Source organism: Ascidia mentula, chromosome 6, assembly GCF_947561715.1.
Source record: "Ascidia mentula chromosome 6, kaAscMent1.1, whole genome shotgun sequence".
Lineage (NCBI taxonomy): Eukaryota > Metazoa > Chordata > Ascidiacea > Phlebobranchia > Ascidiidae > Ascidia > Ascidia mentula.
This window is the reverse complement of record NC_138571.1, coordinates 14064445-14090195: the sequence shown is the minus strand read 5'-3', so window position 1 is coordinate 14090195 and position 25751 is coordinate 14064445. Positions and strand designations below refer to the sequence as shown.

The 25751-nt window shown below is 38.2% G+C and overlaps 2 protein-coding genes across 5 annotated transcripts; both read left to right on the top strand.

Moving 5' to 3' along the window:
* The first annotated feature begins 1278 nt into the window (after nucleotides 1–1278).
* LOC145906475 (rhomboid-related protein 2-like) lies at nucleotides 1279–12217 on the top strand. Of its 3 annotated transcripts, none has more exons than XM_082993894.1 (6): nucleotides 1279–1380; nucleotides 6177–6319; nucleotides 6410–6522; nucleotides 6670–6770; nucleotides 7091–7133; nucleotides 7402–8234. In XM_082993894.1, the coding sequence occupies exons 1-6, from the start codon at nucleotides 1321–1323 to the stop codon at nucleotides 7626–7628; spliced, it is 687 nt and encodes a 228-aa protein (XP_082850020.1). In that variant the 5' UTR covers nucleotides 1279–1320; the 3' UTR covers nucleotides 7629–8234. The 3 variants fall into 3 exon arrangements, with proteins under 3 accessions (XP_082850020.1, XP_082850019.1, XP_082850018.1); XM_082993893.1 differs by lacking the exons at nucleotides 1279–1380; nucleotides 6670–6770; nucleotides 7091–7133; nucleotides 7402–8234 and adding exons at nucleotides 5806–5969; nucleotides 9992–10092; nucleotides 11344–11386; nucleotides 11651–12217; XM_082993892.1 differs by lacking the exon at nucleotides 1279–1380 and adding an exon at nucleotides 5806–5969.
* A 1270-nt stretch (nucleotides 12218–13487) lies between these two features.
* Nucleotides 13488–25705, top strand: LOC145906566 (rhomboid-related protein 2-like). Of its 2 annotated transcripts, XM_082994001.1 has the most exons (8): nucleotides 18924–19032; nucleotides 20470–20594; nucleotides 23385–23509; nucleotides 23865–23977; nucleotides 24128–24228; nucleotides 24598–24667; nucleotides 24743–24796; nucleotides 24864–25705. In XM_082994001.1, the coding sequence occupies exons 3-8, from the start codon at nucleotides 23493–23495 to the stop codon at nucleotides 25127–25129; spliced, it is 621 nt and encodes a 206-aa protein (XP_082850127.1). In that variant the 5' UTR covers nucleotides 18924–19032; nucleotides 20470–20594; nucleotides 23385–23492; the 3' UTR covers nucleotides 25130–25705. The 2 variants fall into 2 exon arrangements, with proteins under 2 accessions (XP_082850126.1, XP_082850127.1); XM_082994000.1 differs by lacking the exons at nucleotides 18924–19032; nucleotides 20470–20594; nucleotides 23385–23509 and adding exons at nucleotides 13488–13595; nucleotides 14012–14154.
* The last annotated feature ends 46 nt before the right edge of the window (nucleotides 25706–25751 follow it).

Below are 25751 nucleotides of genomic sequence, written 5' to 3'. Positions count from 1 at the left end.
GCAACCGCTTGAAGACTTATTTTAGAATTTATCAAACGTTGTGCTGTGGTTATTTCGAGTGTTTTATTTTTCCGCTAGATGTCACTAGAAATATATTTTGGCAGTTTTGAGGAAAGTGTAAGTCGATCGTGTTTCTTGAACCTTTCATGTTACTCGAGAGAAACCATGATCGAAACTCTTCTGTGGAAGAGCATGGGTTCTAATCCCGGTGTGGTAAAAGCTGTAATGATTACAATCCGTCAGAGACAAAACAATCAGTTTACGAAGTACGAAAAATCTGCTTTCACTACTAAATACCACTTCCGGTGTGCTGTGATACGATATTTACATTGAGAAAGAGCTTAAATTTTACACTGGTAGATTAAAATAGTCTTTACTTTATGCAAGCAAAGATTACTTAAGGCACTAGCCGAGACAATCATTATAGCACAATCCAAATATTTCTAAAATATAACACAACCCAAAACCTTGCAATGTGCAGTTTACGTATTTATTAGTGGGAAAAAACAACAATTTGTTGAAAGGAAAATACACCGAGGAGAGACGTCATATTTAAAGGTTCTTATATTCAATTCAACATATACACTGATCATACGAACCACGCGCAATCTAATCTATTGTCCACGTTCACCTATACAACGAAACCGAAAATGGACTTCACTCCCGTGGGTATGTGACGTAATTCGACAGAACCTTTTTAGTTCAGGACTCGGGCAAGGCAGAAAAAACATAGATATAATGCGACACAATGAGGTAAGTTCACACATCCGGAACTACGAGCGGTTCAATTCGAGGTCATTTAACCAACCAACTTTCATTTTTACTAAACATCTGCTGGGCAGACTTTCCTATTGATGGTCATATTTTATTTCCCCGAAACTCAGGTTTGGACATAGAATTACCAGTTGTTATTTGACCTGTGTAGGCCCATGACAGCTACTGGCAAACATTTAGTCGGCAGAAAAGAGAGAATTGTGATTGTTTTTTTAAGATATAGCAAAAAAAATATGTGTTTATGGCACAAATTTGCTAATTATTTCTTCTGTCAAAAAAACCTATTACTTCCTTTGTTTGTTTTTAATTACACGGACGTTGTGTATGATTGTGGTTAACATTTCGAAGTTCTTATTTAATGTTAGAGTGAGGGGCTCCTGTGGCAGGTGCTTGGAAGTGTTTTTGACTCCCAGAAACGTTGACAACAAAATAAAATCACTTATAACTGTCATGGTTTTGCAAATGTGTTCTTGAATTCATGTGGAAAAAAATACGTGTTTGTGGTGGAATTTCTTCTGCCACTCTCCTCTGTAAGTGAAAAGTAATATGCCTGACATCATCACTAAGCATCATCTGTGGTTCATATCCCTCGTCATTTTGGCTGAGGTAACAACACTTTCTTGTTATTCAGAAAAATAATAATCTTGTATTGAAAAGAACGCGGAAAGAGCGAGCAACAAACAACGCTCTTTCATAGAGGCAATGAACACTTTGATGCGCTGGCGAGCAGTGCGGTCGCAAGAGTATTGTAATTGCTGCAACGTTTATTGGTGTAATTTCAATTTAATGCAAAATCACTGACGGCGCAACACACAAAAGACATTCAACTCATTTACATAAGATATATGTGCAAATTCTTTGCCTGCAAGTCCGAAAACTACGTATTGTCATAAAATGGGATTAAAAATAACCTAATCTTGTGTAAAGTCACGCATAGAATTGTTCACATTGCAGTTAATCGTTTACATCTACTATGTTGCCACGCTTGGTGAGTGGACCGATCATCACCAAAAAGTATTTGAAAGCCCTCTCGCATTCGACCCATCTAAACGACAAGAGGCCTGAAGGTTTATCACATACATGCTCCTCCATGGAGGGTAAGGTGTTGAGTTTATTTGGCAACTGACGCCATAATACGGTAAAACACTTTCTTCATGAAGCAACGACCATGTGTTTTTGTATGTGACAGACTCTACCACATTGTTTGTAACGTTTTAATTCAACTTTTGTGCGGAATACCCCAAGAGAGGTCTCACGGCGTATTGCGCGTCGCAACCACTTATATGTCGGGTGTACTTGGAGGTGAGTTTTGATTAAGTCACGAATTTTTACTTCGGTATAGTCACTTGCATGGAATACCCCCTCACAGCAATTTTTGTTTTTATTAGTTAAGAATGGCCTTTTTCATTAGGTCTTACTTACGATGCGTCGCACTTGAATTTATGCAGATCGATCCAGGACATCAGGACATGTTATGCGTTACTGGATCTCTTGCCAGTTCAGTGTACGATCCCTATCAGATACAAGTGGGTGCCAAAGGAGGAGGAAACGCTCTTGTTGCTTTTCACATCATCTATGTTACTGGGGTGAGGATAGACTGCATAAGCGTACGAAATACTGATAAATGACAACGGTGTTTCAAAAATGAAGACCCCAAATTTGTTCGTTTTTTCTTATACTGTTGTTTTATGGCAAGTACCTAAGTTAAAGCCTTTATTGTTTTTTAACTTACTGCATGGGTTTAAGTGTTTGTCAAGTGCATGAAACACCAAACTGTATCCGCGAAGAGCCTAAATACGTGCGCAGTAACGATATGTGACCCGATAACCGTTCAAGATTGGATAATAGTGTTTAAAATGTACAGAAACCAGAACTGGACTTTGTCTTGTGCTGCCTGTGTTATCTTGTGCGGCCCATGGATAACACTAAGCAACATAGTTCGTATACATTCACGACACAAACAAGCAACAAAGAGAGGTTGATTTTGACATGTTCCAAACGCTCTCAATTAGTTGCATCTTTTTCCGTTTTTGTTATATATTTACTGGCTGCGGGCTAACTTCCTATATATTAATTTTTACAGGACGGTAACGCCGGCATATCGTATCTGTTGGATGTTATCCTACTTTGTAAGTGGTATTTGAGTTTAACTTATACTTATAAACGAGCCTGCCTGCATGGCAATTATACGGTTCGTTAAACTAAAACTATAAAGCAATCCTACATCAGTCACGTGATAATTCTGGAAACAATTTTTGTCAATTGTCAAGCATTACTTTTGCAGTGTGTCATATAACTTGATTCAAACTGACCGTGTGTCAATCACATGTAAAATATTCATTTACAGTTTTCGAAGACAGCCAACTTTCACTATTGCGTTTATCAGTCGCGGGCCAGGTGGGTGGAGCAATAGCAGGACTAACCATGGGACTGATTTTTCGGTACAATGTGAAAGAGTCTCTTAAGGACAAGATCGTCTTCTGGATTGCAGTGTGGCTGTCTACTGCAGCTTTATGAGCTACGCAATTTTATGGAATATCTCCAGGCCGTAGTACAACTACGACGTAGGTTGTGCTAGGGATGAAGATGGACTAATGTCTTTTTGGTTACGTTGTGCAGCAAATTGCATATATACACATACAAACTAAACGGTTTAAAAATCGTAGTAAATTTGTTAAGCACTGGACAGAGTTTTAAAATACCAAAGCCATAATCCACGTCTGCTGTTGTTTTACATTCAAAATTATTGGGCTGTCTTCGCTGCATTTCAGGCTCTCCTATACGTTTCGCAATGAATTATTTGACAGTCAATACTATTATTGGATACCTTATTGACTAAGTTACGCTTAAACTGTTTTCTCGTAGTTGAACTTAAAGTTTTGAGAAAATTTGTGTTTGTAGAATCTAGCTCTGTGTTAAACGTTGTACATACTTGTTGTACTTTTGTTCGATTCGGTAGCAAGTTACATTTATAATCCAACGCTTGATATGTCTCAAACATTACGATGAGTAACGATTTTATTGACCACATCGGGATTTGAACCCAATATATCCTGGTTTTCTAGATATATAGGTCGTGCAATTGACCGATGTTTAGTTTTTCATCAAACGCTATACTGTGGTTAGTTTCGAGTGTTTTATGTTTCCGCTAGGTGTCACTAGACATACATTTCGACAGTTTTGAGAAAAAGTGTAAATCGGATTGTGTTTCTTCAACCTGTCATGGTGCTTCAGAGACATCATGATCGGGATTCATATGTAGAATACCATGGGTTCAAATCGTTGTGTGGTAAAAATGCTGTAATAATTACAATCTGTCAGGGACAACCAAAACTGTATGCGAAACACAAAAAAAACACCCAAATTGATAAATACCAAAGCATAATTGCAATAAACTTTTATGATCTTTAACTACTAAAGGTTTTCATATTTTCGTTAAATTTCTTCCATTTTTTGCCGTGACAACATCGATAAGTTTAATTGATAACCGAGTTAATCTCGTCAATTGGCAACAACAGGCAAGGCGACTGACACACAAATGCCAAATACAAAAGCTAATCAAGAATTACCAGGGTTCGAATCCCGATGTGACACAAAAAGTGATAACCTGGTTTTGCTACAATACTGGAAAGAAATCTTACAGTCTTTACTTGACCATAATCACAAAGGCCATATGGGAAAACGTGTCATGTTAGAACGTTTTCATTGTCCGACCTTCATTTAAAGAGCGCAGTCTCACAAGCAAAAAGGGGCCCAGGGAAAGGTTGCAGATTGATATACTGGACGAACTGCCTCCCACCGAACGTCGAATCAGTGGGATCTTTGGTTGTGATGAGTCTCTCGCTTCAATTCGTGCCTGTAAAGTCAGTCGTCACGAGGAAACTTCAATTGATCCGCACCAACTCATTACTGGAAGTGAAATTGCATCGTTGATGCAGCATGGAATTTTTACCGTTAAAAACATCACAACAGCGACTCACAGGACATAGGATGTAGTGAAGGGTCACTATGCGCAGGAATAATATTAAAACAAAGGCAACACACGGGAAATTCAGTGTAGGGAACCAGATGCTGTTGCGCTAGGTGATTATGGGCATTGACGAAAAAAAAAAAGTTTCACATGCCATACAGTGCCCATACACTTTTATAAAGGTCACCAATCAAATTTAAGACGAAGCCGGCAGGGTTAAGCATGGGCGACTTCTTTCGCCGTCCGTTCGCTTTTTCAAGAACCGAGATACCTATCGTTTAAATAACAAATGAAGTCGAAATGTTAACTTTCTTCCCACCCGTCCTCGCCCACGCAGAAATATCTGTCGGCCCAGCATTTATGCCGCCATGCATTGTCACCTTTTGTATTATTTTGTTGTAACTCTTACCAACTGTGTTTCTTCATTTTCTTTGTGTATCACCAGTTCTGTATGGTCTGCCTTTTTACGCACAAAGGGGTGACTGTTTTTTTTTTGGTTGCTTTGTCGCGCAGAATGTTGACATATGGACGGTTATTGTGTGTTCGGCGCTATTAACGTCATTGTGTACAAAACATGAATTGTGAAAACCCTTCATTTTCAAAGTACGCACATTTTGCTGCAGGAATCTTTAAATCCTTACCGCCAGCACCACTGATGCCAGGGAAGAATAAGCATGTTTCTTGACAACAGCATGAAAAGCGAAACGATTTGAAGCAAAATACATTAACTGAAAGCGAAACAATAAGCGTAATGCAATCAGTTTGAATAAAGCCTGAAGCAAGCAGTGGAAAGAAACTTCTTATCATATTTAATCAACGTGTTTCCAATAGTTGATTTTGATGTTGGGTGGGAGTCGGTGACATGATACATTTCTATGAGGAATTGAATTTCGATTGTATTGAAACAATTCGCCCAAAAGTTTGGCATAGATACCTATTACAGTCAACATGCATACTAAAGGAGGATGACAGGACTAAATAGCTATAGGCTAGTGTGTTTGTAAGCATTTTATTTGTGACCACGAGGGAGTTACGATAGTTCATTTGTTAGGAAACATAGATTTAAACAAATTATTCACAACGTTTGTGACAGAAGTACATTTGGTACTATCTGCTGTAGGTGTAAAGTAATATGGCTGACAACATCAATATTATCGATTCCGCACACCAGAAGAAAAATAATTATCCTTGTCCGAAGTTTTTATTTCTCATCAGTTTGGCTGAGGTAAAAACTTATTCTTATTAATCAGAGAAATAATAATCTTGTATCGAACATAACGTGTTTGAATTGTTGAAACATTAGCATTAAATGCAACGTTCGTTGGTCTAATTAAAATCGTTTAATGCTAAATCACAGGTGGTTTAAGACAAAGCACTTTGGCCTATGTGAAAATTTCTGTGAAGTATTTACCCCATTTTCTTCGCATTACAGGTAATCGGTTACATCTACTATGGTGCTACATTTGGTGAGTGGACCAATTTTCACCCAAAAATATTTGAAAGCCCTTTCGCATTCGACCCATCTAAACGACAAGAGGCCTGGAGGTTTATCACATACATGCTCCTCCATGCAGGGTAAGGTGTTGAGATTTTTTTTTAAGACTAACTAATATAGCAAAACCCTTTCTACACGAAGCAACAACTTTGTGTTTTTGTATGTGATAGATTGCTACATATTTTTTTTACCGTTTTCATTCAACTTGTGTGTGGAATACCCCTAGAGAGGTCTCACGGTGGATTGCGGGTTACAGCCATTTATATGTCGGGTGTACTTGGAGGTGAGATTTGATTAAGTCACGTGATGTTTTGTTACTTTAGTGTAAACTCTTGATTGTCTGCACAGAATCCCAACCCACCCGCCAGCAGTATTTGAATTAATGTTTATCACACCAGGTTTATGTATTGGGACACATTATATTTTACAGGATCTCTTGCCAGTTCAATGTACAATCCCTATCTAATACTAGTGGGTGCCAGTGGGGGAGTGTACGCTCTGATCAGCGCCCGGTTCGCCTATAATATTCAGGTGAGCATATACTATACAAACGTACGAAATACTGATAATTTGAACTGATATTCCTCACAATTATTTTTGCCGAACTGTTTGCTGTTACATTTGTCCCGCCGCGTAGACCATGCATGCAGTACATGGTGCTGCGTACCAAAAATGTTTTTTGAATAAAGATCCACTGAGAAGTCCGGAGGGGTGCTGTCTGATGCGGTCCATATATTTTAAAGTGTTTCAAACGCCTTCAATTAGTTGTATCTTCATATTCTCCCCTTTAATATCATTTATATATTTTCTGGTTGCAGACTAACTTCACAAATATTTCTCGACTTTTTCAGAATGGCTCCGTCCTGTGCAATCTAATCCTTGTTGTTTTAGTGTGTAAGTAATATTTGAGTTCTACATTACTTGTAAAGCACTCTGCCCCATGTGGCTGCACATGTCGCAAAAAACTTAGGTTTGAGGTCTTTCGTGCCTGTTATATTGATGTTCACTCGACGATGTGTATGAGAGTTAAACGGTTAATCAAAAAAATAAGCGACGATTGTAGCAAAATTTTTTGTCAATTGGTTAAACATTACTATGTGAAACATAATTTGATTCAACAAGACCGTGTGTCAATTGGATCTGAAGTAACATTTATTTGCAGCGTTGGATACCTCTGCTTACTTCTACAAAGGGCATTCAAAAGTGGGTGTGGCACTCGCGTGTCACGTGGGTGGAGCAATAGCAGGACTAACCACATGGCTGATGTTCCGGTGCAACTTCAAGAAGTCCGCAAGGGACAAGATCGTCTTCTGGATTGCAGTGGCTGTCTACTGCAGCTTAATGAGCTGGGCAATTTTATGGAATATCTTACTGGCCGTAGGACTATAGCGCGATGACGTGATAAAAATTTATGACGTAGGTTATGCTGGGGTGCGATGTACTAGAGTCTTTTTGGTTACATTGTGCAACAAATTGCATATGTATAAATATATGAACTTAAAGTTTTATAATTGTACTAATTTTGTCAATTTTAAGTACTGGTCAGAGTTAACTATCTAATCCATAGTCTTCATGTGGTGTTCTTCGATATTCACAATTATTGGGCAGTCTTGATTTAAGGTTTTCCGACGTTTTAAATCATTTTACACAGACGGGCATTTTGCGACAGTTCTATTATTGGACACTGGGTAACCCGTAAGCTCTAACCATTTGTGGACATTTCTTTTTCACGATGTCACGTTTAATCTGTTTTGTCTTGTAGTTTACCTAACTGTAGAGATTTTGTGTTAATAGAATCTAGCTTTGTCTGCAACGTTGTGCAGGCTTCAATTTAATTCAATCTCGTAGCAAGTTTCATTTATGATCCAACACTTCATATGTCTCAACCATTATGATGAGTGACGACTTTTGATGGACGTTCTAACAACCGCTTAAGGACGCTTTTTAGTTTTTTTATTAAGCGTTGTGCCGTGGTTAGTTTCGAGTGTTTTATGTTTCCGCTAGGTGTCACTAGAAATATATTTTTACAGTTTTGAGAAAAGTGCAAATCGTCTACAAATCAACCATAGAAACCAAATTAAGAAGCTTCCAAATTAAATTAAATCTCAATGCCGTTACAACCAACAAACAATTACATTCTTTTGGGAAAGTAATTAGTAACATGTGCGTTTTCTGCAAGAAGCAAGTGGAAACTGTGTGTCATCTTTTTTGTTCATGCCCCATTGTAAATGTATACTGGGAGGATGTAATTTCATATTTAAGTGCTAGAATAAGACAAAATTTAATTTTAACAGATGCAGAAAAACTTTTTGGAATGCATTCTGATTTGCCAAGTAAACTTTTTTTAAATTGTGCGTTGTTATGTGCCAGATATGTGATTTATCTGCCACGGACACCGAAACTGTATACGAAAAACAAAAAAAACAGCCAAATTCATAAATACCAAAGCATAATTGCAATAAACTTTTATGATCTTTAACTACTAAATGGTTTTTATATTTTCGTTAAATTTCTTACATTTTTTGCCGTGACAACATCGATAAGTTTAATTGATAACCGAGTTAAGTTCGTCAATTGGCAACATCAGTCAAGACGACCGACACAAATACCAAATACAAAACCTAATCGAGAATTACCAGGGTTCGAATCCCGATGTAGCACAAAAGGTGATAACCGAGTGTTGCTACAATAGAGTTCAAACTATGCATGAGATTCGAGACAGTGTAGGTTCAAACCCTGGTGTACAATCTATCACGAAAACAGCAATTCAACATGAAACAATTGCTGCTTCCGTAACTTAATGTACCCATGGCACTTTATATGATGCACTGCGAAGAATTGCAAAATAGTTAGGGTTTGGTTTTGTCTCTGTAAATACGTACGAACTGCCGAACGTGTATGCAAAGTGGTGTTGCAATGTCGGGAATGTAATCCTATCTTCAATTGACTTCACTGTAAACCTGAAGATATTCAGTTGCCTTTTGTTTCGTGTTAGTAAGAATTACATTGCTAAACATCTGCTGGGTAGACTTTTGTATTTATGGTCGTATATTATTTCCAGGTTTGGCACAGGAATATCAGTTGTTCGTTAACTTGTGCAGGCCCAGCTATTATGTTAGCAATCATTTATTTAGCTGAAAGGAAAAAATTTCGATTGTTTTATTGCGATGCAGCCAATTTCTGAATATGTTTATGGCAAACTTATTTGTCAAAAATACTCATTAGCTCGTTAGCTTTGAACTTTTGGTCTTTAACCATTAATTTTGGTTGTGTTAGCTGCATACAGATGGCCACATTTCGTCCTACAAGGCCTCATTAGTGTAGCTTTGTTACTATGACCCCAAAGTGGACGTCTTTGCCTGGCTTTTGGTCGGCAAAGTCGTCTAATAGTCAGTCACACCAGCTGCACTGATGAGACCCTTTAGATCGAAACTGTGGCCATCTGTATGCAGCTTACACAATTCATATTATTGGCTCCACTTTGCTTTTGAATTTTGGTGTTTAAACATATTTTTTACCTGAATCTTCAAACTAGTTCTATGGTTAATCTATTGCTCGATTGAAAAACACAAATTTGATAAATTTCGCGTAAAGTATTACAACTTCAGCTTGATTGTGTGTATGGAATTCCACCAAGGTTATTTTTGTTTCCATCATTTGAAAATAGGCTTTATTATTATGTGATCTGTGTCGTATTTGAATTCATGCATATCGCACTAGGTCTATATATTAGGACATATTATGTTTTACAGGATCTCTTGTCAGTTCAGTATTTGATTCCTACAGGCCGCTAGTTGGCGCCAGTGGACGAGCATACGCTCTTATTGGCGCCTATTTCGCCTATAATATTTTGGTGAGGATATAGACCATATAAACGTACGAAATACTGATAATTTGCCCTAATGAGATTCACTGTTATATTTGGCCCACGCGTGTACTGTATAGTGCAAGATGCGCACATGACAAATCTACTGAGAAATCGTAGTCTATAATGTTTTAACCTATTGCATGGGTTTAGGTCAAGGGTGCACAACCTTTTTGCTATTGCCGGCCGCAACACACACACCACTGTGTGCTAACGGCCGCCACTGAATATACTGCTTTTCCAACGATATACTCCTGATAATTACGACAAGTTGACGTGACCATTATTTGAAAGGAATGGAAATGATTCCATACCTGAAAACTGTGCACTATTTATCATTTACATTTGCCAAATTACGTATATTACAATATAATGAAATGTCGAATTATTCAATGACTGCCTTGTTGTTGCACGCTAGGTTCACGTCTCCTTCATAAAATAATCCACTTCGCATTTGGGATTAAACGCCCTTTTCTCTTGTTTTAACAACCTTTTGCGTTTCATCGACATGACTGAGTGATTCCACTGTTTGTATCTTTTCCACAACTGTACATGCGTACATGACAATTCACCGACGTGCTATTAATGTTTTATGACGTCACCATCCGTATTGTTGCGCTTTGTCTCGGTTGCGCTGGTTGCACCAGTTACTACTCGCTACAGCGAACGAATGTGTATAAACACGGAAATGGGCCTAATTAAACGCTTAATTCTTGAGACCCTTTTAAAAACCAGTTTCACGAGCAACGTCTGCCGCCAATGCATGTATTTTGGTATAAATGTGCCGGCCACAAAAAATAGCGTCCGCGGCCGCATGCGGCCGTACGGCCGCAGGTTGTGCACCGCTGGTTTAGGTGTTTGACAAGAGTATGGTTCACCAAACCGTATCCGCGAAGAGCCCATATCCGTGCCTAGTAACGATCTGGGGCCGATAACCGTTCATATAATACTGCTTGAAATGTTGCGATGTACTAAAAAAACGAAATTAAACTGTGTATTGTGAACCATTTATTATTTTTGGGGTAACAAGTCCGGAGGCACTATGTCTGGGGCGGCCCTGAAAAAAAGTAAGCAACATAGTTCGTATACATTTAAGACACAGACATGCTACAAAGAGAGGTTAATTTAGACATGTTCCAAACGTTTTGCATCATTATAGTAGTTCCATCCTTTTTTCCTTTTTAGTTATATATTTACTGGCTGTGATCTAACTTTATTCCTATTTCTCGACTTTTACAGAATGGTGACATCATGTACTCTCTGATCTGTGTTGTCCCAATGTGTAAGTAGTATTTGAGTACAACTTATGCTTATGAAGTAGCCTGCCATATATGGCTGAACATGTCAGAAATGATAGGTTCGACGATATGCGTGCTGATGACATTGATATTAACTCAAATATATATGTGCTGAAGCAGACCTATATTAGTCACGTAACAACAATTTTTTTCAATTGTATAAACATTGTTTTTAATCAGTGTGAAATATGATTTGTTTAAACCTGACCATGTATCAATTAAATGTTAAGAAACATTAACATTTGCAGTTTTGGATAATATTGGTTACTTCAACATCTGGCATTCAGAACCTCATACATCAATCGCTTGTCACGTGGGTGGAGCAATAGCAGGACTAACCATGGGGCTAATGTTCCGGTACAACTTCAGTGAGTCTCTAAAGGACAAGATCGTCTTCTGTGTTGCATTGGCTCTCCACTGCGTATTAAAAATGTGCATGTGGCACGTTCATGGCAACTTTGCGTAAACTATAGATACCTCGACAACACACATATAACCAAAATTTTTCGGTTCAACGTCAACTAAAAAAAAGTTACGGCGAACGAAAATCGTAAATCTTTTCTGCTGTAGCGAATTTGACGTCACACCAGACGTTCGCGTCAAAAATGCCTTGTTTGCATAAGAAAAGCGCCGTATGTTGAAGATAGCAAACACTTTTAAATATATGAGAACGCACAAATTAGGTTACAATGGCCAGGACAATACTTTACATCATACAAAAATAAATGTGACGTCACAAGTCAAAGGCTTCTTTGTCCATGATTATCGGCAAATCTGACTTTAATTTTTATTTTGTATTTACGAACTATATTGCGAAAAAGACACCTGTTTGTTTGTTGTTGTTGTTGTTGTTTTTTTTGTTTTTTGGGGGGGTGGGGGTTATTACTTTATTACGTTTATGTTATGGATGTTGCAAACGTTTAATCGTTCATATATTAGGCATATTGATAATTTGATTCATTTTCATTGTATAGTTATTCCCGGTTTCTAAATTCTGTTATTACGGCTAAACCACGAGCTTGTAACAGCAAGACGGTTTACCAGTTTACTTTTCTTCTATAGAACTTTGTACATAAAATCTTAAAATACCAACATACAATTGTCACGTTTTACAACCAGCACTGAACGTCTGAATCCAACATCACAAAGGAGTGACTGTTTTTTTTTTGTTGCTTTGTCGCGCAGAATGTTGACATATGGTCTGTTATTGTGTGTTCGGCGCTATTAAAGTCATTGTGTACAAAATATGAATTATGGAAACTCTTCATTTTCAAAGTGCGCACATTTTGCTGCAGTTGAATTTACCGTGTACTGTCAGTCAGTCAGTTTATTAGGTCGACATAATTTAGGTGACATAACTTATACCAGTTTACTTTTATCATTTTGGTGGCTGGAGAACACGGAATCCTGAAATCCTTACCGCCAGCACCACTGAGGCCAGGGAAACAAAATATGTTTCTTGACTTCAGCATGAAAAACGGAACGATTGAAAACAAAATACATTAATTGCAGAGAAAAAAATTCGTTTTTTCTCTGTTTATGCGCCTCGATAATTGACCATGCTGTGTTTTTGCACATTTCGATACATCCTGATGAAGGCTGCTGCATAGCAACCGAAACGTTGAAATTTACAATCTTTTGTGCCAGAAGAAACTTAAAGACGCTTTTTAGTTTTTTATTATGGCGTTGTGCTGTGGTTAGTTTCGAGTGTTTTATGTTTCCGCTAGGTGTCACTAGAAATATGTTTTGACAGTTTTGAGAAAAGTGAAAATCCGATTGTGTTTCTTCAACCAAACATGGTGCTTCAGAGATATTAGGATTGGGATTCCTTTGTAGAATAACATGGGCTCGAAAACCCCTGGTGCTGTGTGTGTGTGTGTGTGTGTGTGTGTGTGTGCGTGTGTGTGTGTGTGGTTCATGGGTTTTACAGTTAGTTGTGACATTCATTTAGTCAGCAGTCAACATTCATTGTTTTGCAAATGTGTTCCAGAATTCATGTGAAAACAAAAATGCGTGACTCATTACCCCGTTAGATTTGTTCATGAATTTTAAAAACACAGAATTGAACAAAAATATACACAACGTTTGTGGTGGAATTTCTTCTGCCACTCTCCTCTGTAAGTGAAAAGTAATATGCCTGACGTCATCACTAATCATCGTCCGTGGTTCATACTCCTCGTCAGTTTGGCTGAGGTAACAACACTTTCTTGTTATTCGGAGAAATGATGAACTTGTGTTTAAAAGAACGCGTTAAAGCGGTTGATGCTTTATTCAGGACGTTGGGTAGCATGGAAAGAGCGAGCAACACAAAACACCGTTTATAAAGCGGTAAATCTAACAAAAACGCAATGTACGCTTCAAGCAGTGCGGTGGCCACAGTGTTGTACTTGTTGTAATTTTAGCACTAACTGCAACGTTCATTGGTGTAATTTCGTTTAATGCAAAATCACTGGCGGTGCAAGACACAAAAATCATTTAACTCATTTATATAAGATATATGTACAAATCGTTCGCCTGCAAGTTCGAAAACTCCGAATTATCACAAAATGGAATTAAAAATAACTTGATCTTGCGTATAGAATATCTTCCATTTTCTCTTCTCATTACAGGTAATAGTTTACATCTACTATGGTGCTGCGCTTGGTGAGTGGGTCGATTTTCACCCAAAACTATTTAAAAGCCCTCTCGCATTCGACCCATTTAAACCACAAGAGGCCTGGAGGTTTATCACATACATGCTCCTCCACGTAGGGTAAAGGTGTTGAGTTTTTTTAAGTCCGACACCAAAATGGTAAACATTTTCTGCATGAGGCAACAACTATGTGTTTTTGTATGTGAAAGATTCAAACACATTTTTTTCGCCGTTTTCAATCAATTTGTGTGGGGAATTCCCCTAGAGAGGTCTCACGGCTGGTTGCGGGTTGCAACCATTCACATGTCGGGTGTACTTGGAGGTGAGTTTGCATTATGCCACGTGATGTTTTATTACTTCTGTGTAAACACTTGATTAACTGCATAGAATACCAACCAGGTTCTTTTTGTTTTCATTATAGTCATGAATGGACTCTCTTGGGTCTTACCTACGATGTTGTCTGTCTCGTATTTGAATTTAAACAGATCGAACCAGATTTATATATCATGACATATAATGTTTTACAGGATCTCTTGCCGTTTCAGTGTTCGGTCCCTATGGTGAGCTGGTGGGTGCCAACGGAGGGGTGTACGCTATTATTAGCGCCCATCTCGCCTACGATCTTCAGGTGGGCATATACAATACAAACGTACGAAATACTGATAATTTGCACCGATGTTCCTCACGATTATCTCTTTCCAGACTTAACAAATTTTCCCGCCGCGTAGACTGTGCAGTACATGGTGTGCTTATGTTTTTTTATTACAAATCCACTGAGAAATCGTAGCCTATATTGTTTTAACTTACTGCATAGGCTTAAGTGTTTGACAAGAGCATGGGTCACCAAACCGTTCGCGAAGAGCCTATATACGTGTACAGTAACGATATGGGACCCCATAACTGTTCAAGATTGAAATGTTGCGGTGTGTGAACAACTGTTTTATTTTGGGCGACAAAGTCCGGAGTGGTCTTGTCTGGTGCGGTCCCCAGATAAGAGTGAGAATTATAATTAAGACACACATGAGGAGCAAAGAGAACGTGCTTTTTAAAATGTTTTAAACGCCTTTAATTAAATGTATCTTTGTATTTTCCCTTTTTGTGTATTTTATATCTTTACTGGTTGCAGACTAAATTCTTAACTATTTCTCGACTTTTGCAGAATGGTTCCTTTATACGCTCTGTAAGTGAGATTTGTACGGTTCATTAAAACAAAACTAAAGCTGAACTATATCAGCCGTACAAAAATTTTGGCGACAAACAATACTTTTGCACAGTGTGAAATATAAGCATTTATTTGCAGTGTTGGATACCTTTGGTTACTTTGACAACAACGGGTATACAACAGTTAGTCCGTCAGTCCCTTGTCACGTGGCTGGAGCAATAGCAGGACTAACCATGGGACTGATGTTCCGGTAGAAATGCAGGGAGTCTCTAAAGGACAAGATGGTCTTCTGGATTGCAGTGGCTCTCTACTGCATCTTAATGAGCTACGCAATTTCATGGAATATCTCCAGGCGCGATGACCTTTTTCAAAAATGATGACATATGTCGTGCTCGCGATGGCTATGGACTCATGCTTTGTTGGTTACGTTGTGAAATAAATTTCATGTACATATATATGAACTCAAAGGTTTATAATTGTACTAAATTTGTTTAAGTAGTAGTCACAGTTTCAAAATACCAAATCCATAATCCACATCAGCTGTTATTTTAAATTTAAAATCATTGGGCTGTCTTCGCTGCATTTGAATCTCTCCGACATTTTAAATTAAATTATTTGACACTGGCGGGCATTTCGCGTCGGTACTATTATTGGACACCGGATACCTATTTGTAGACATTTGGTTTTTTACGAAGTTACGTTTAAACTCTTTTGTCTTGTAGTTTAACTAACTGTAGAGAATTTGTGTTAATAGAATCTAGCTTGTCTGCAACGTTGTGCATACTAGCTTCAATTTAATTAAATCTCGTAGCAAGTTTTATTTATGATCCAACACTTCATATGTCTCAAGCATTATGATGAGTGACAACTTTTGATAGACGTTCTAGCAACCGCTTAAAGACTCTTTTTAGTTTTTTATTAAGCGTTGTGCTGTGGTTTGTTTCAAGTGTTTTATATTTCCGCTAGGTGTCACTATAGACATATATTTTGACAGTTTTGAGAAAAGTGAAAATCCGATTGTGTTTTTTCAACCAGTCATGGTGCTTTAGAGACATTATGATCGGGATACCTATGTAGAATAACATGAGTTCAAATCCCGGTGTGGTAAAAATGCTGCAATAATTACAATCTGTCAGGGACAACCGAAAATGTATACGAACAACAAAAAAACGTCCAAATTACTAAATACCAAAGCATAATTGCAATAAACTTTTATGTTCTTTAACTACTAAATGGTTTTTATATTTTCGTTAAAATTCTTACATTTTTTGCCGTGATAACATCGACAAGTTTAATTGATTACCGGGTTAAGCTCGTCAATTGGCAACAGCAGGCAAGGCGACTGACACACAAATACCAAATACAAAACCTAATCAAGACTTACCAGGGTTCGAATCCCAATGTAGCACAAAAAGTGATAACCGGGTTTTGCTACAATACTGGAAAGAAACGTGATCTTACAGTCTTTACTTGACCATAATCACAAACGCCATATGGGAAAACGTGTCATGTCAGAACGTTTTCATTGTCCGACCTTCATTTAAAGAGCGCAGTCTCACAAGCAAAAAGGGGCCCAGGAAAAGGTTGCAGATTGATATACTGGACGAACTGCCTCCCACCGAACGTCGAATCAGTGGGATCTTTGGTTGTGATGAGTCTCTCGCTTCAATTCGTGCCTGTAAAGTCAGTCGTCACGAGGAAACTTAATTTATCCGCACCAGCTCATCACTGGAAGTAAAATTGCATCGTTGATGCAGCATGGAATTTTTACCTTCAAATCATCACAACAGCGGCCCACAGGACAGAATGAAACTAATCTAGGAGGTAGTGAAATATCACTATGCGCAGGAAAAATATGAAATAAAGGCAACACACGGGAAACTCAGTGTAGGGAACCAGATGCTGTTGCGCTAGGTGATTATGGGCATTGACGAAAAAAGAAGTTTCACAAGCCATATAATGCCAAGTTTAATTGATTACCGGGTTAAGCTCGTCAATTGGCAACATCAGGCAAGGCGACTGACACACAAATACCAAATACAAAACCTAATCAAGACTTACCAGGGTTCGAATCCCGATGTAGCACAAAAAGTGATAACCGGGTTTTGCTACAATACTGGAAAGAAACGTGATCTTACAGTCTTTACTTGACCATAATCACAAACGCCATATGGGAAAACGTGTCATGTCAGAACGTTTTCATTGTCCGACCTTCATTTAAAGAGCGCAGTCTCACGAGCAAAAAGGGGCCCAGGGAAAGGTTGCAGATTGATATACTGGACGAACTGCCTCCCACCGAACGTCGAATCAGTGGGATCTTTGGTTGTGATGAGTCTCTCGCTTCAATTCGTGCCTGTAAAGTCAGTCGTCACGAGGAAACTTCAATTTACCTGCACCAACTCATCACTGGAAGTGAAATTGCATCGTTGATGCAGCATGGAATTTTTACCTTCAAATCATCACAACAGCGGCCCACAGGACAGAATGAAACTAATCTAGGAGGTAGTGAAATATCACTATGCGCAGGAAAAATATGAAACAAAGGCAACACACAGGAAACTCAGTGTAGGGAACCAGATGCTGTTGCGCTAGGTGATTATGGGCATTGACGAAAAAAGAAGTTTCAGATGCCATACAGTGCCCATACGCTATCATCAGGATCGCCAATCAAATTTAAGGCGAAGACGGCAGGGTCCAGACTATATATTTCAATACACCAAAGCTAAGCATGGGCGACTTATAAAGAACCGAGTTACCTAAAGCTCAAATAACAAATGAAGTCGAAATGTTAACTTTCTTCCCACCCGTCTACGCCCACGCAGAAATATCCGTCGGCCTAGCATTTATGCTGCCATACATTGTCAGCTTTTGTATTTTCTTTTTGGCTTGCCATTTTACGCATAAAAGGAGTGACTGTTTTTGTTTGGTTGCTTTGCCGTGCAGAATGTTGACATATTCTTTGGTTTGGGGATGGACTGTTATTGTGTGTTTGACGCTACTGAAGTCTTTGTGTACAAAATATGAAGTGTGGAAACTCTTCTTTTTCAAAATACGCACCAATCGCTACAGTTGAATTCACCGTGTACAGTCAGTCAGTTCGTAAATTCATTGAACAACTCATTAGGACGGCATAACTTAGCAGTTTACTTTTATCATTTAGCTGGTGATGCAGGCTAGAGGACACGAAATCCTTAAATCCTTACCGCCAGCACCACTGAGGTCAGGGAAGCGTAAGTATGTTTTTTGACTACAGCATGAAAACGGAACGATTTAAAGCAAAATACATTAATTGCAGAAAAAATGCGTTTTTTCTCTGTTTATGCGCCTCGATAATTGACCACGCTGTGTTTTTGCACATTTCGATACATCCTGATGAAGGCTGCTGCATAGCAACCGAAACGTTGAAATTTAGAACCTTTTGTGCCAGAGGAGCCGCCTTATAGTCATAGATATGCGTGGCAGCACCAGCAATTAATACAATAACTTGAAGCTAATCGTTGTGAAATTTACGCAGCGAAACAGTAACCGTAATGCAATCAGTATGAAATAAAGCCTGAAGAAAGCAGTGGAAAGAAACTTCTTATCATGTTTAATCAACGTGTTTTCAATAGTTGAACTTTAAGTTGGGTGGTCGGCGACGTGACACATTTTTTAAAGACTGACACCAATATGGTAAACACTTTCCATATGAAGCAACAACTTTGTGTTTTTGTATGTGACAGATTCCAACAAATTGTTTTTAACGTTTTATTTCAACTTGTGTGCGGAATTACCCTGGAGAAGTCTCACGGCGGATTGCGCGCCGCGGCCATTTTAAATGGCGGGTGTACTTGGAGGTGAGCTTTGGCCAAGTAACGTAATTTTTTATTACTTCAGTGTAAAACTTGATTGTTTGTGTAAAATACCACCCAGGTTATTTTAGTTTTCATTAGTCAAGAATAGACTCTCTTAGATCTTACATATGATGTGATCTGTCTCGTATTAGAATTTATGCAGATAGATCTATATATCAGGACATTTTCATTTGTGATTGTGGAGACATAACTGCTTGTTTTTGCAGTTTTTGTTTTCCTCGCGAATTATGACGATTGTGTGAGTGAAACGAATGGTGAAATAAAAACAAATGTACTCACAAATTGCAGTACATAATTTACAAACTAAATTACTGGTATGGGCAAACTGGTGTAAAGCAATATATGTTCCAAAAAATGGGCGATTAAGCACGCGCATACGAGCAATCGGAGGTTACAAATAAGATTAAATGTGCCTTCGTGAACCAAAGGTATGAAAATGATACCAATATCATTCGTATTTAGGAACACGTTAATAGTTCAACGGCTTTAATGTAATTCAGAAAATGAGACAGGCCCATACTAACAAAAACATCTCAGTGTACCGAGCGTTGTTTATGCGAACGTATGTAATTGAATACATTTCTATGCCACATTGTGTACTGACTGTATAGATTTCAAAAGGAGTGACTGTTTTTTTTTTGGTTGCTTTGTCGTACAGAATGTTGACATATGGTTAATTTTGTTTCTTTGGTTTGGGGATGGACTGTTATTGTGTGTTTGACGCTACTGAAGTCTTTGTGTACAAAATATGAAGTGTGGAAACTCTTCTTTTTCAAAATACGCACCAATGGCTACAGTTGAATTCACCGTGTACAGTCAGTCAGTTCGTAAATTCATTGAACAACTCATTAGGACGGCATAACATAGCAGTTTACTTTTATCATTTAGCTGGTGATGCTGGCTAGAGGACACGAAATCCTTAAATCCTTACCGCCAGCACCACTGAGGTCAGGGAAGCGTAAGTATGTTTTTTGACTACAGCATGAAAACGGAACGATTTAAAGCAAAATACATTAATTACAGAAAAAATGCGTTTTTTCTCTGTTTATGCGCCTCGATAATTGACCAAGCTGTGTTTTTGCACATTTCGATACATCCTGATGAAGGCTGCTGCATAGCAACCGAAACGTTGAAATTTAGAACCTTTTGTGCCAGAAGAGCCGCCTTATAGTCATAGATATGCGTGGCAGCACCAGCAATTATTACAATAACTTGAAGCTAATCGTTCTGAAATTTACGCAGCGAAACAATAACCGTAATGCAATCAGTATGAAATAAAGCCTGAAGAAAGCAGTGGAAAGAAACTTCTTATCATGTTTAATCAACGTGTTTTCAATAGTTGAACTTTAAGCTGGCTGACACCAATATGGTAAACACTTTCTGCATGAAGCAACAACTTTGTGTTTTTGTATGTGACAGATTCCAACACCTTTTTTTAACGTTTTTTTTTCAACTTGTGTGCGGAATTACCCTGGAGAAGAGAGGTGTCACCAATGTCACGCCAGATTGCGCGCGGCCATTTTAAATGACGGGTGTACTTGGAGGTGAGCTTTGGCCAAGTCACGAAATTTTTTACTACTTCAGTGTAAAACTTGATTGTTTGTATAAAATACCACCCAGGTTATTTTAGTTTTCATTAGTCAAGTATAGACTCTCTTAGATCTTACCTATGATGTGATCTGTCTCGTATTAGAATTTATGCAGATAGATCTATATATCAGGACATTTTCATTTGTGATTGTGGAGACATAACTGCTTGTTTTTGCAGTTTATGTTTTCCTCGCGAATTAGGACGATTGTGTGAGTGACACGACTGGTGAAATAAAAACAAATGTACTCACAAATTGCAGTACATAATTTACAAACTAAATTACTGGTACGGGCAAACTGGTGTAAAGCAATATGTGTGCCAAAAAAAAAATTCAGAAAATAAGACAGGCCCATACTAACAAAAACATCTCAATGTACCTAGCGTTGTTTATGCGAACGTATGTAACTGAATACATTTCTATGACACATTGTGTACAGACTGTATAGATTTCAAGGAACCCTTGCGCTAATGGCTTATATAGGTTTTAACAAAAATCAAAGGCTCCATGAGCTATAAGCTAGTCTTAGGCAAACGTTCGTTTACTTTACGTTTTTTGACTATTAGATGATGCGCTCTTCGACTCAGGCAAACACTCGTTTGGGGGATGCTTGTCAACTTTGATAACCTTGTGGGGTTTAGCAAAATAAATTAGGAAAACACGGTTGTGGATAGTATCAGAATTTAAACCAATGTTTTCCTACCTTTGCAAATGATGTGTGCCAGATTTTTTGTTGTCGGAACTGCTTGATTTATTACACATTTTTTGAGCTTTCTTGAATTTTGTTTGAAAAACATATTTCTTACTAGGCTTATCAACTCATATAGAAACTGCACTTTACCCTCCCTCCCACTGGGCACTAATTCACAAATTGAGAAACATAATAAAATGAAGTTCTTTTGACTGTGAAGCAGGGGTTTTCAACCAGGGGCGAATTCACAATGTTTTGTTTTTTGTCTTGTTTAAAATGTATCTGGACATTTCAGTCGTGATGTCATAATAGCTTGATTTTGCAGTTTGGCTATTTTAGAATTGTGGCGTTTATGTGAGTAAAACGTCTAGGGAAATAAAAAATTAGCTGCTCTTATAAACTGCTCTGAAGGGCGAAAACCGTTGTAAAGCAATATGCTTGACGTCATGAGAATATTTACTGATTGTTCGTTCATATTGCTCGTCACTTTAGTTCAGGTAATAGCACTTCATTTACTATGAAAGCATTAATGCTCTTTCCATGTGCGTGGCCCACAAATTCAGAACAAATTTATGCACTGCCTTCGCATGCACATTAGGAATGTGAGTTACACAAAAAGTTCAAAAATGATTCCACTACCTTCGTGCTTTTTACTAGCACAGTCGTTGAACAGTAAATAACCCAACCCCCTTCTTCTAAAACAGCTTAGCACAATATCAGGCACGCATTCAAAAATTTGTCTCGCCATGGGTTTGGAAATTGTGTTCTTGGCACATTTGGACGATTTAACTAAACTGGGCCACACACATGGAAATGCATAGGACGTGGCACGCGAATTAATAAATATTATGGCACGCATCATTAATTGTGTTATGCACTCCTGTTCTACAGATATAGCTACATGACACGTGGAACCTGGGTTTTTTTTGTGTCATTTGTCGGTCATTAACACAATTTTTTTAGAAATGACACAAAAAACAAAAGTCGTTTCGGACACAATGTCCGACTGGAAATTGACTGGTAGACGCTTATTTGAGCGTCGCATCGGTAGGCGAAAATTCCCTTTGTGTTGCCCCTGACGTCGCTTTTGTGATTCTCGGCGAATCGTTTTAGAGCGGCCGACGGTCGACAACACCCAGCAGGACGCGGGTTTTGCGACTATTATGCGATAAGAATACGGATACAGTTTCATGGTTTGGTAACAATAGGGATTGTTCTGTATTTTTTTTTTTAATTTAACAAACGCAGCGTATTGCCTATATAAACAAGTCTACTCTTGAAAGTTGCTTACATTTTTGTGAACGACCACAATACCACATAACTCACTGAATAATGGAGCGCGAAGAACAACTTAGAAAAAGAGCTAAAGTTGTATCTGGCACAGGCCAATCCACGTTGCTAGGATTTTCCGGAGAACTCTGATGGCATTATATCATATGGCAATAATATAGCATCAGAAATTTGGCGGCATTTTATAAATTAGAACAAAATATCGAATCAGAATGGTCAAACTTTAAATTTGAAGTAATGCGCAATTGCCAAACAGAAGATGACTGGCGCAAAGTGCTTAAAATAGCTGCTACGCGGGTTGAAGATTGGCCAAATCTTTCAGTAATTCCAAATGTGTTACTTGTTTTCAATGCGGAAAACGCAACTGTTGAAAGGGGGTTTAGCCTATTAACACACTTAAAAGCCCCAATAAGAAACCGTTTGCAGTGTTGCACCGCCGACACACTTATGCGTTTGAGGCTCAACGCATTATCGTTTAAAGAATTTAACTACGACAGTGCATATGCGCAATGGTTAAGTAGCGCGAAACGAATGAGGTATAAACCTGATGCGTAGTATTGTGTCTTTGATGTGTTGGGTTTGTTTATGTTGCAAAGTTGTTGTTAATAAAGAATGCGTTTCCTTATTTCTTTTTGTTACATCGGCAAATTAAAAATATTATATCGTAAATGACCAAAATAAATTGAAATTGTCCTAAATGTTTGCTGGCATTTTGGTCATTTGACATAAATTTTTTGGTCAAAAAAAAAATCTTATCATTTCAGGTGGTGTTTTTCTCCTGGACATACACTTTACCTCATTTTGACCCATTTCAAAATTCTCTCGCATTCGACCCTCACAGACGTCAGGAGGTTTGGAGGCTTGTCACATACATGTTCGTCCACAAAGGGTAAGGTTTTTTGAGCTTATCAGGAAGTTTGACACAAATGGTATGGACCGATAGACAATCCCAAAAAAAAACATCTTTCTTTTGACACAAGGAAGCTGAAAATAGAAGCTTCATCATTAGTCATAAGTCTATAAAATGTCGTCAATTTAAGTTTATACATAAAATGAAATAATAATCACGTTTTGGCAGTGGTTGAATTCGAATATTCTAGCATCGGGTTCTTTTACTAGCAGCATGCCATAATGCAATGCTCGAAGTGAAACATAGGCTTACACATACGGTTGTTCGCGTAGGTCATTAAACTCCAAGAACTGGTTTGCTGAATCCCACCACTTCCTTTTTGTCTTTGTGATAGGCTAAAACACATTCTCTCCAATGTCCTTTTTCAACTGTTGCTGGGAATTCCCTTAGAGATGGTTCATGGCAGATTGTGCGTTGGCGCCATCTACGTGACAGGTGTACTTGCCGGTAAGTCACGTAAAAATAATTCCAATCGGACTTTTTGTTTTTATTAGACGAGAATGTGCTCTCTTATGTCTTAGCTGCGATTACGCCTGTCTCATATACGCTTCATGCAAATCACTAAAAGTCCATCTTAGGATATATTGTGTTTTGAAGGTTCTCTTGCCAGTTCAGTGTTTAATCCCCACAAGCGACTAGTGGGCGCCAGCGGAGGAGTGTGCGCTCTTTTAGCCGCTTACATCACATATGTCATTCGGGTAAGCAATTTATTAATTAACGCACCGATGTTTCGTACTGATTAACATAACAATTATATCTTTTCATACCCACATTAGAAAGATACTTTGCACACCGACCATTGGAAAACAAAATGTGCCCCAAACTATAGTTTACAGACCCTCGCACACATACATTGGTTTACGGGTGCCTAATTTTTTTCCTTTCTGATGTACGCAAAACACTTTCTAGTCGACTATGCAGTTATACCGCATGCACACGTCTGACCGTCTGGCACAAAACTCCAACAAATAGAGTTATTTTTTAACAAAGTTTAGAATTGTCATTAATTAGTTACTTGTTTATGTTATGTTTTTTATATTTTACGTTTTTGTGTTCACTGTTCGCAGACTGTAATTTCTGGTACATATAAGTACGATGATGTCTTGGCCAAGCTGCCAAGTTTTTATGTCCCGTCTTGTAAGTACTGCTTGAGTGTAACTTGTACTTATACAACAGCAGCAGCATACTATATTAATGATCTTATCTTTCCAGACATTGTCGGCACAATAGTTTTGGTTGCATTGATGTGCGTGCTATTACTTAAGAGTAAGTTGATGTTCATTAAATTAAGATTAGGCTTACTTTCATTAGTCAAGTACATATGAATTTGCAGAGTTGAGCGATTTTGGCTACTTCAATTGCCGTCGTTTCCTGAATACACCAAAAAACATTGGTACGTCAACGGTATGTCACCTGGCTGGGGCAATAGCGGGCATTGCCACGGAGCTTATTATTCTATACATTACTTCAAAGTCGTTAAAGGACAGGATCGTCTTCTGGATTACCCCAGTTGCCAGCTGCGCTTTATTGGTATGTGTTTTTTTGTGGAAAATGTTCTATAAACAGCATGATGAAAACACAGCAGCGATAAAAATATGATTTTTTTCGTGCTGGTGCTCCCGATACATTTTCCCCATGTTGGTTTCGTTGTGCAAGCAATTGGGTTATTTGTTTATTATGGCTGCTTATTACGAAAAGATGCTGCTCAAACAACGTTAAACGTCCTGTATCCTTAAGTAGGTCATATATCAGCATGTTCTTTTTGTACACACTGCTTCGGCCTTTAAAGTTTCATCATCTGCAGCTCTCCATGATTATTGTGACACTTTTGCAAATACGTGTTCCTGTTAGTTATTGAATTTTTGTTGCTTGGCAATTAGGACATCACTTGTCCATGACATAATAGCAATTGCCTAGCGGTTAGGTTTTAAAGGTTTTGCTTTTCCGCTAAATGTACCTAAAGATATATTTTGTGGTAAAAATTTCGGAAATTGATGGTTTTTGCATGGATTACAATGGCAACAATTAACTGGTCAACCGTTTTTTGTATCTCCGCCAATAGAGCTTATAAAGTTCACACATTCGATAAATATGTCGTACTAATAATGTGCAGTCTGACAGGAGTTCAATCCCATCTTAAATAGCTGCTGGTTCACCCTTGTTGCAACTTCATTATAATCCAACACTCGCATATGTTTCAAGCTTTACAATCATTGATGCG

Coding starts and splice junctions, on each gene's coding strand:
- LOC145906475 (XM_082993892.1), top strand. CDS start 5,877: ATGGCTGACAACATCAATATTATCGATTCCGCACACCAGAAGAAAAAT. Junction 6,320..6,409: donor TACATGCTCCTCCATGCAGG/GTAAGGTGTTGA, acceptor TGTATGTGATAG/ATTGCTACATATTTTTTTTA. Junction 7,134..7,401: donor AATCCTTGTTGTTTTAGTGT/GTAAGTAATATT, acceptor ATTTATTTGCAG/CGTTGGATACCTCTGCTTAC.
- LOC145906566 (XM_082994000.1), top strand. CDS start 13,536: ATGCCTGACGTCATCACTAATCATCGTCCGTGGTTCATACTCCTCGTC. Junction 14,155..23,864: donor TACATGCTCCTCCACGTAGG/GTAAAGGTGTTG, acceptor TCTTTGTGATAG/GCTAAAACACATTCTCTCCA. Junction 24,668..24,742: donor AAGTTTTTATGTCCCGTCTT/GTAAGTACTGCT, acceptor TTATCTTTCCAG/ACATTGTCGGCACAATAGTT.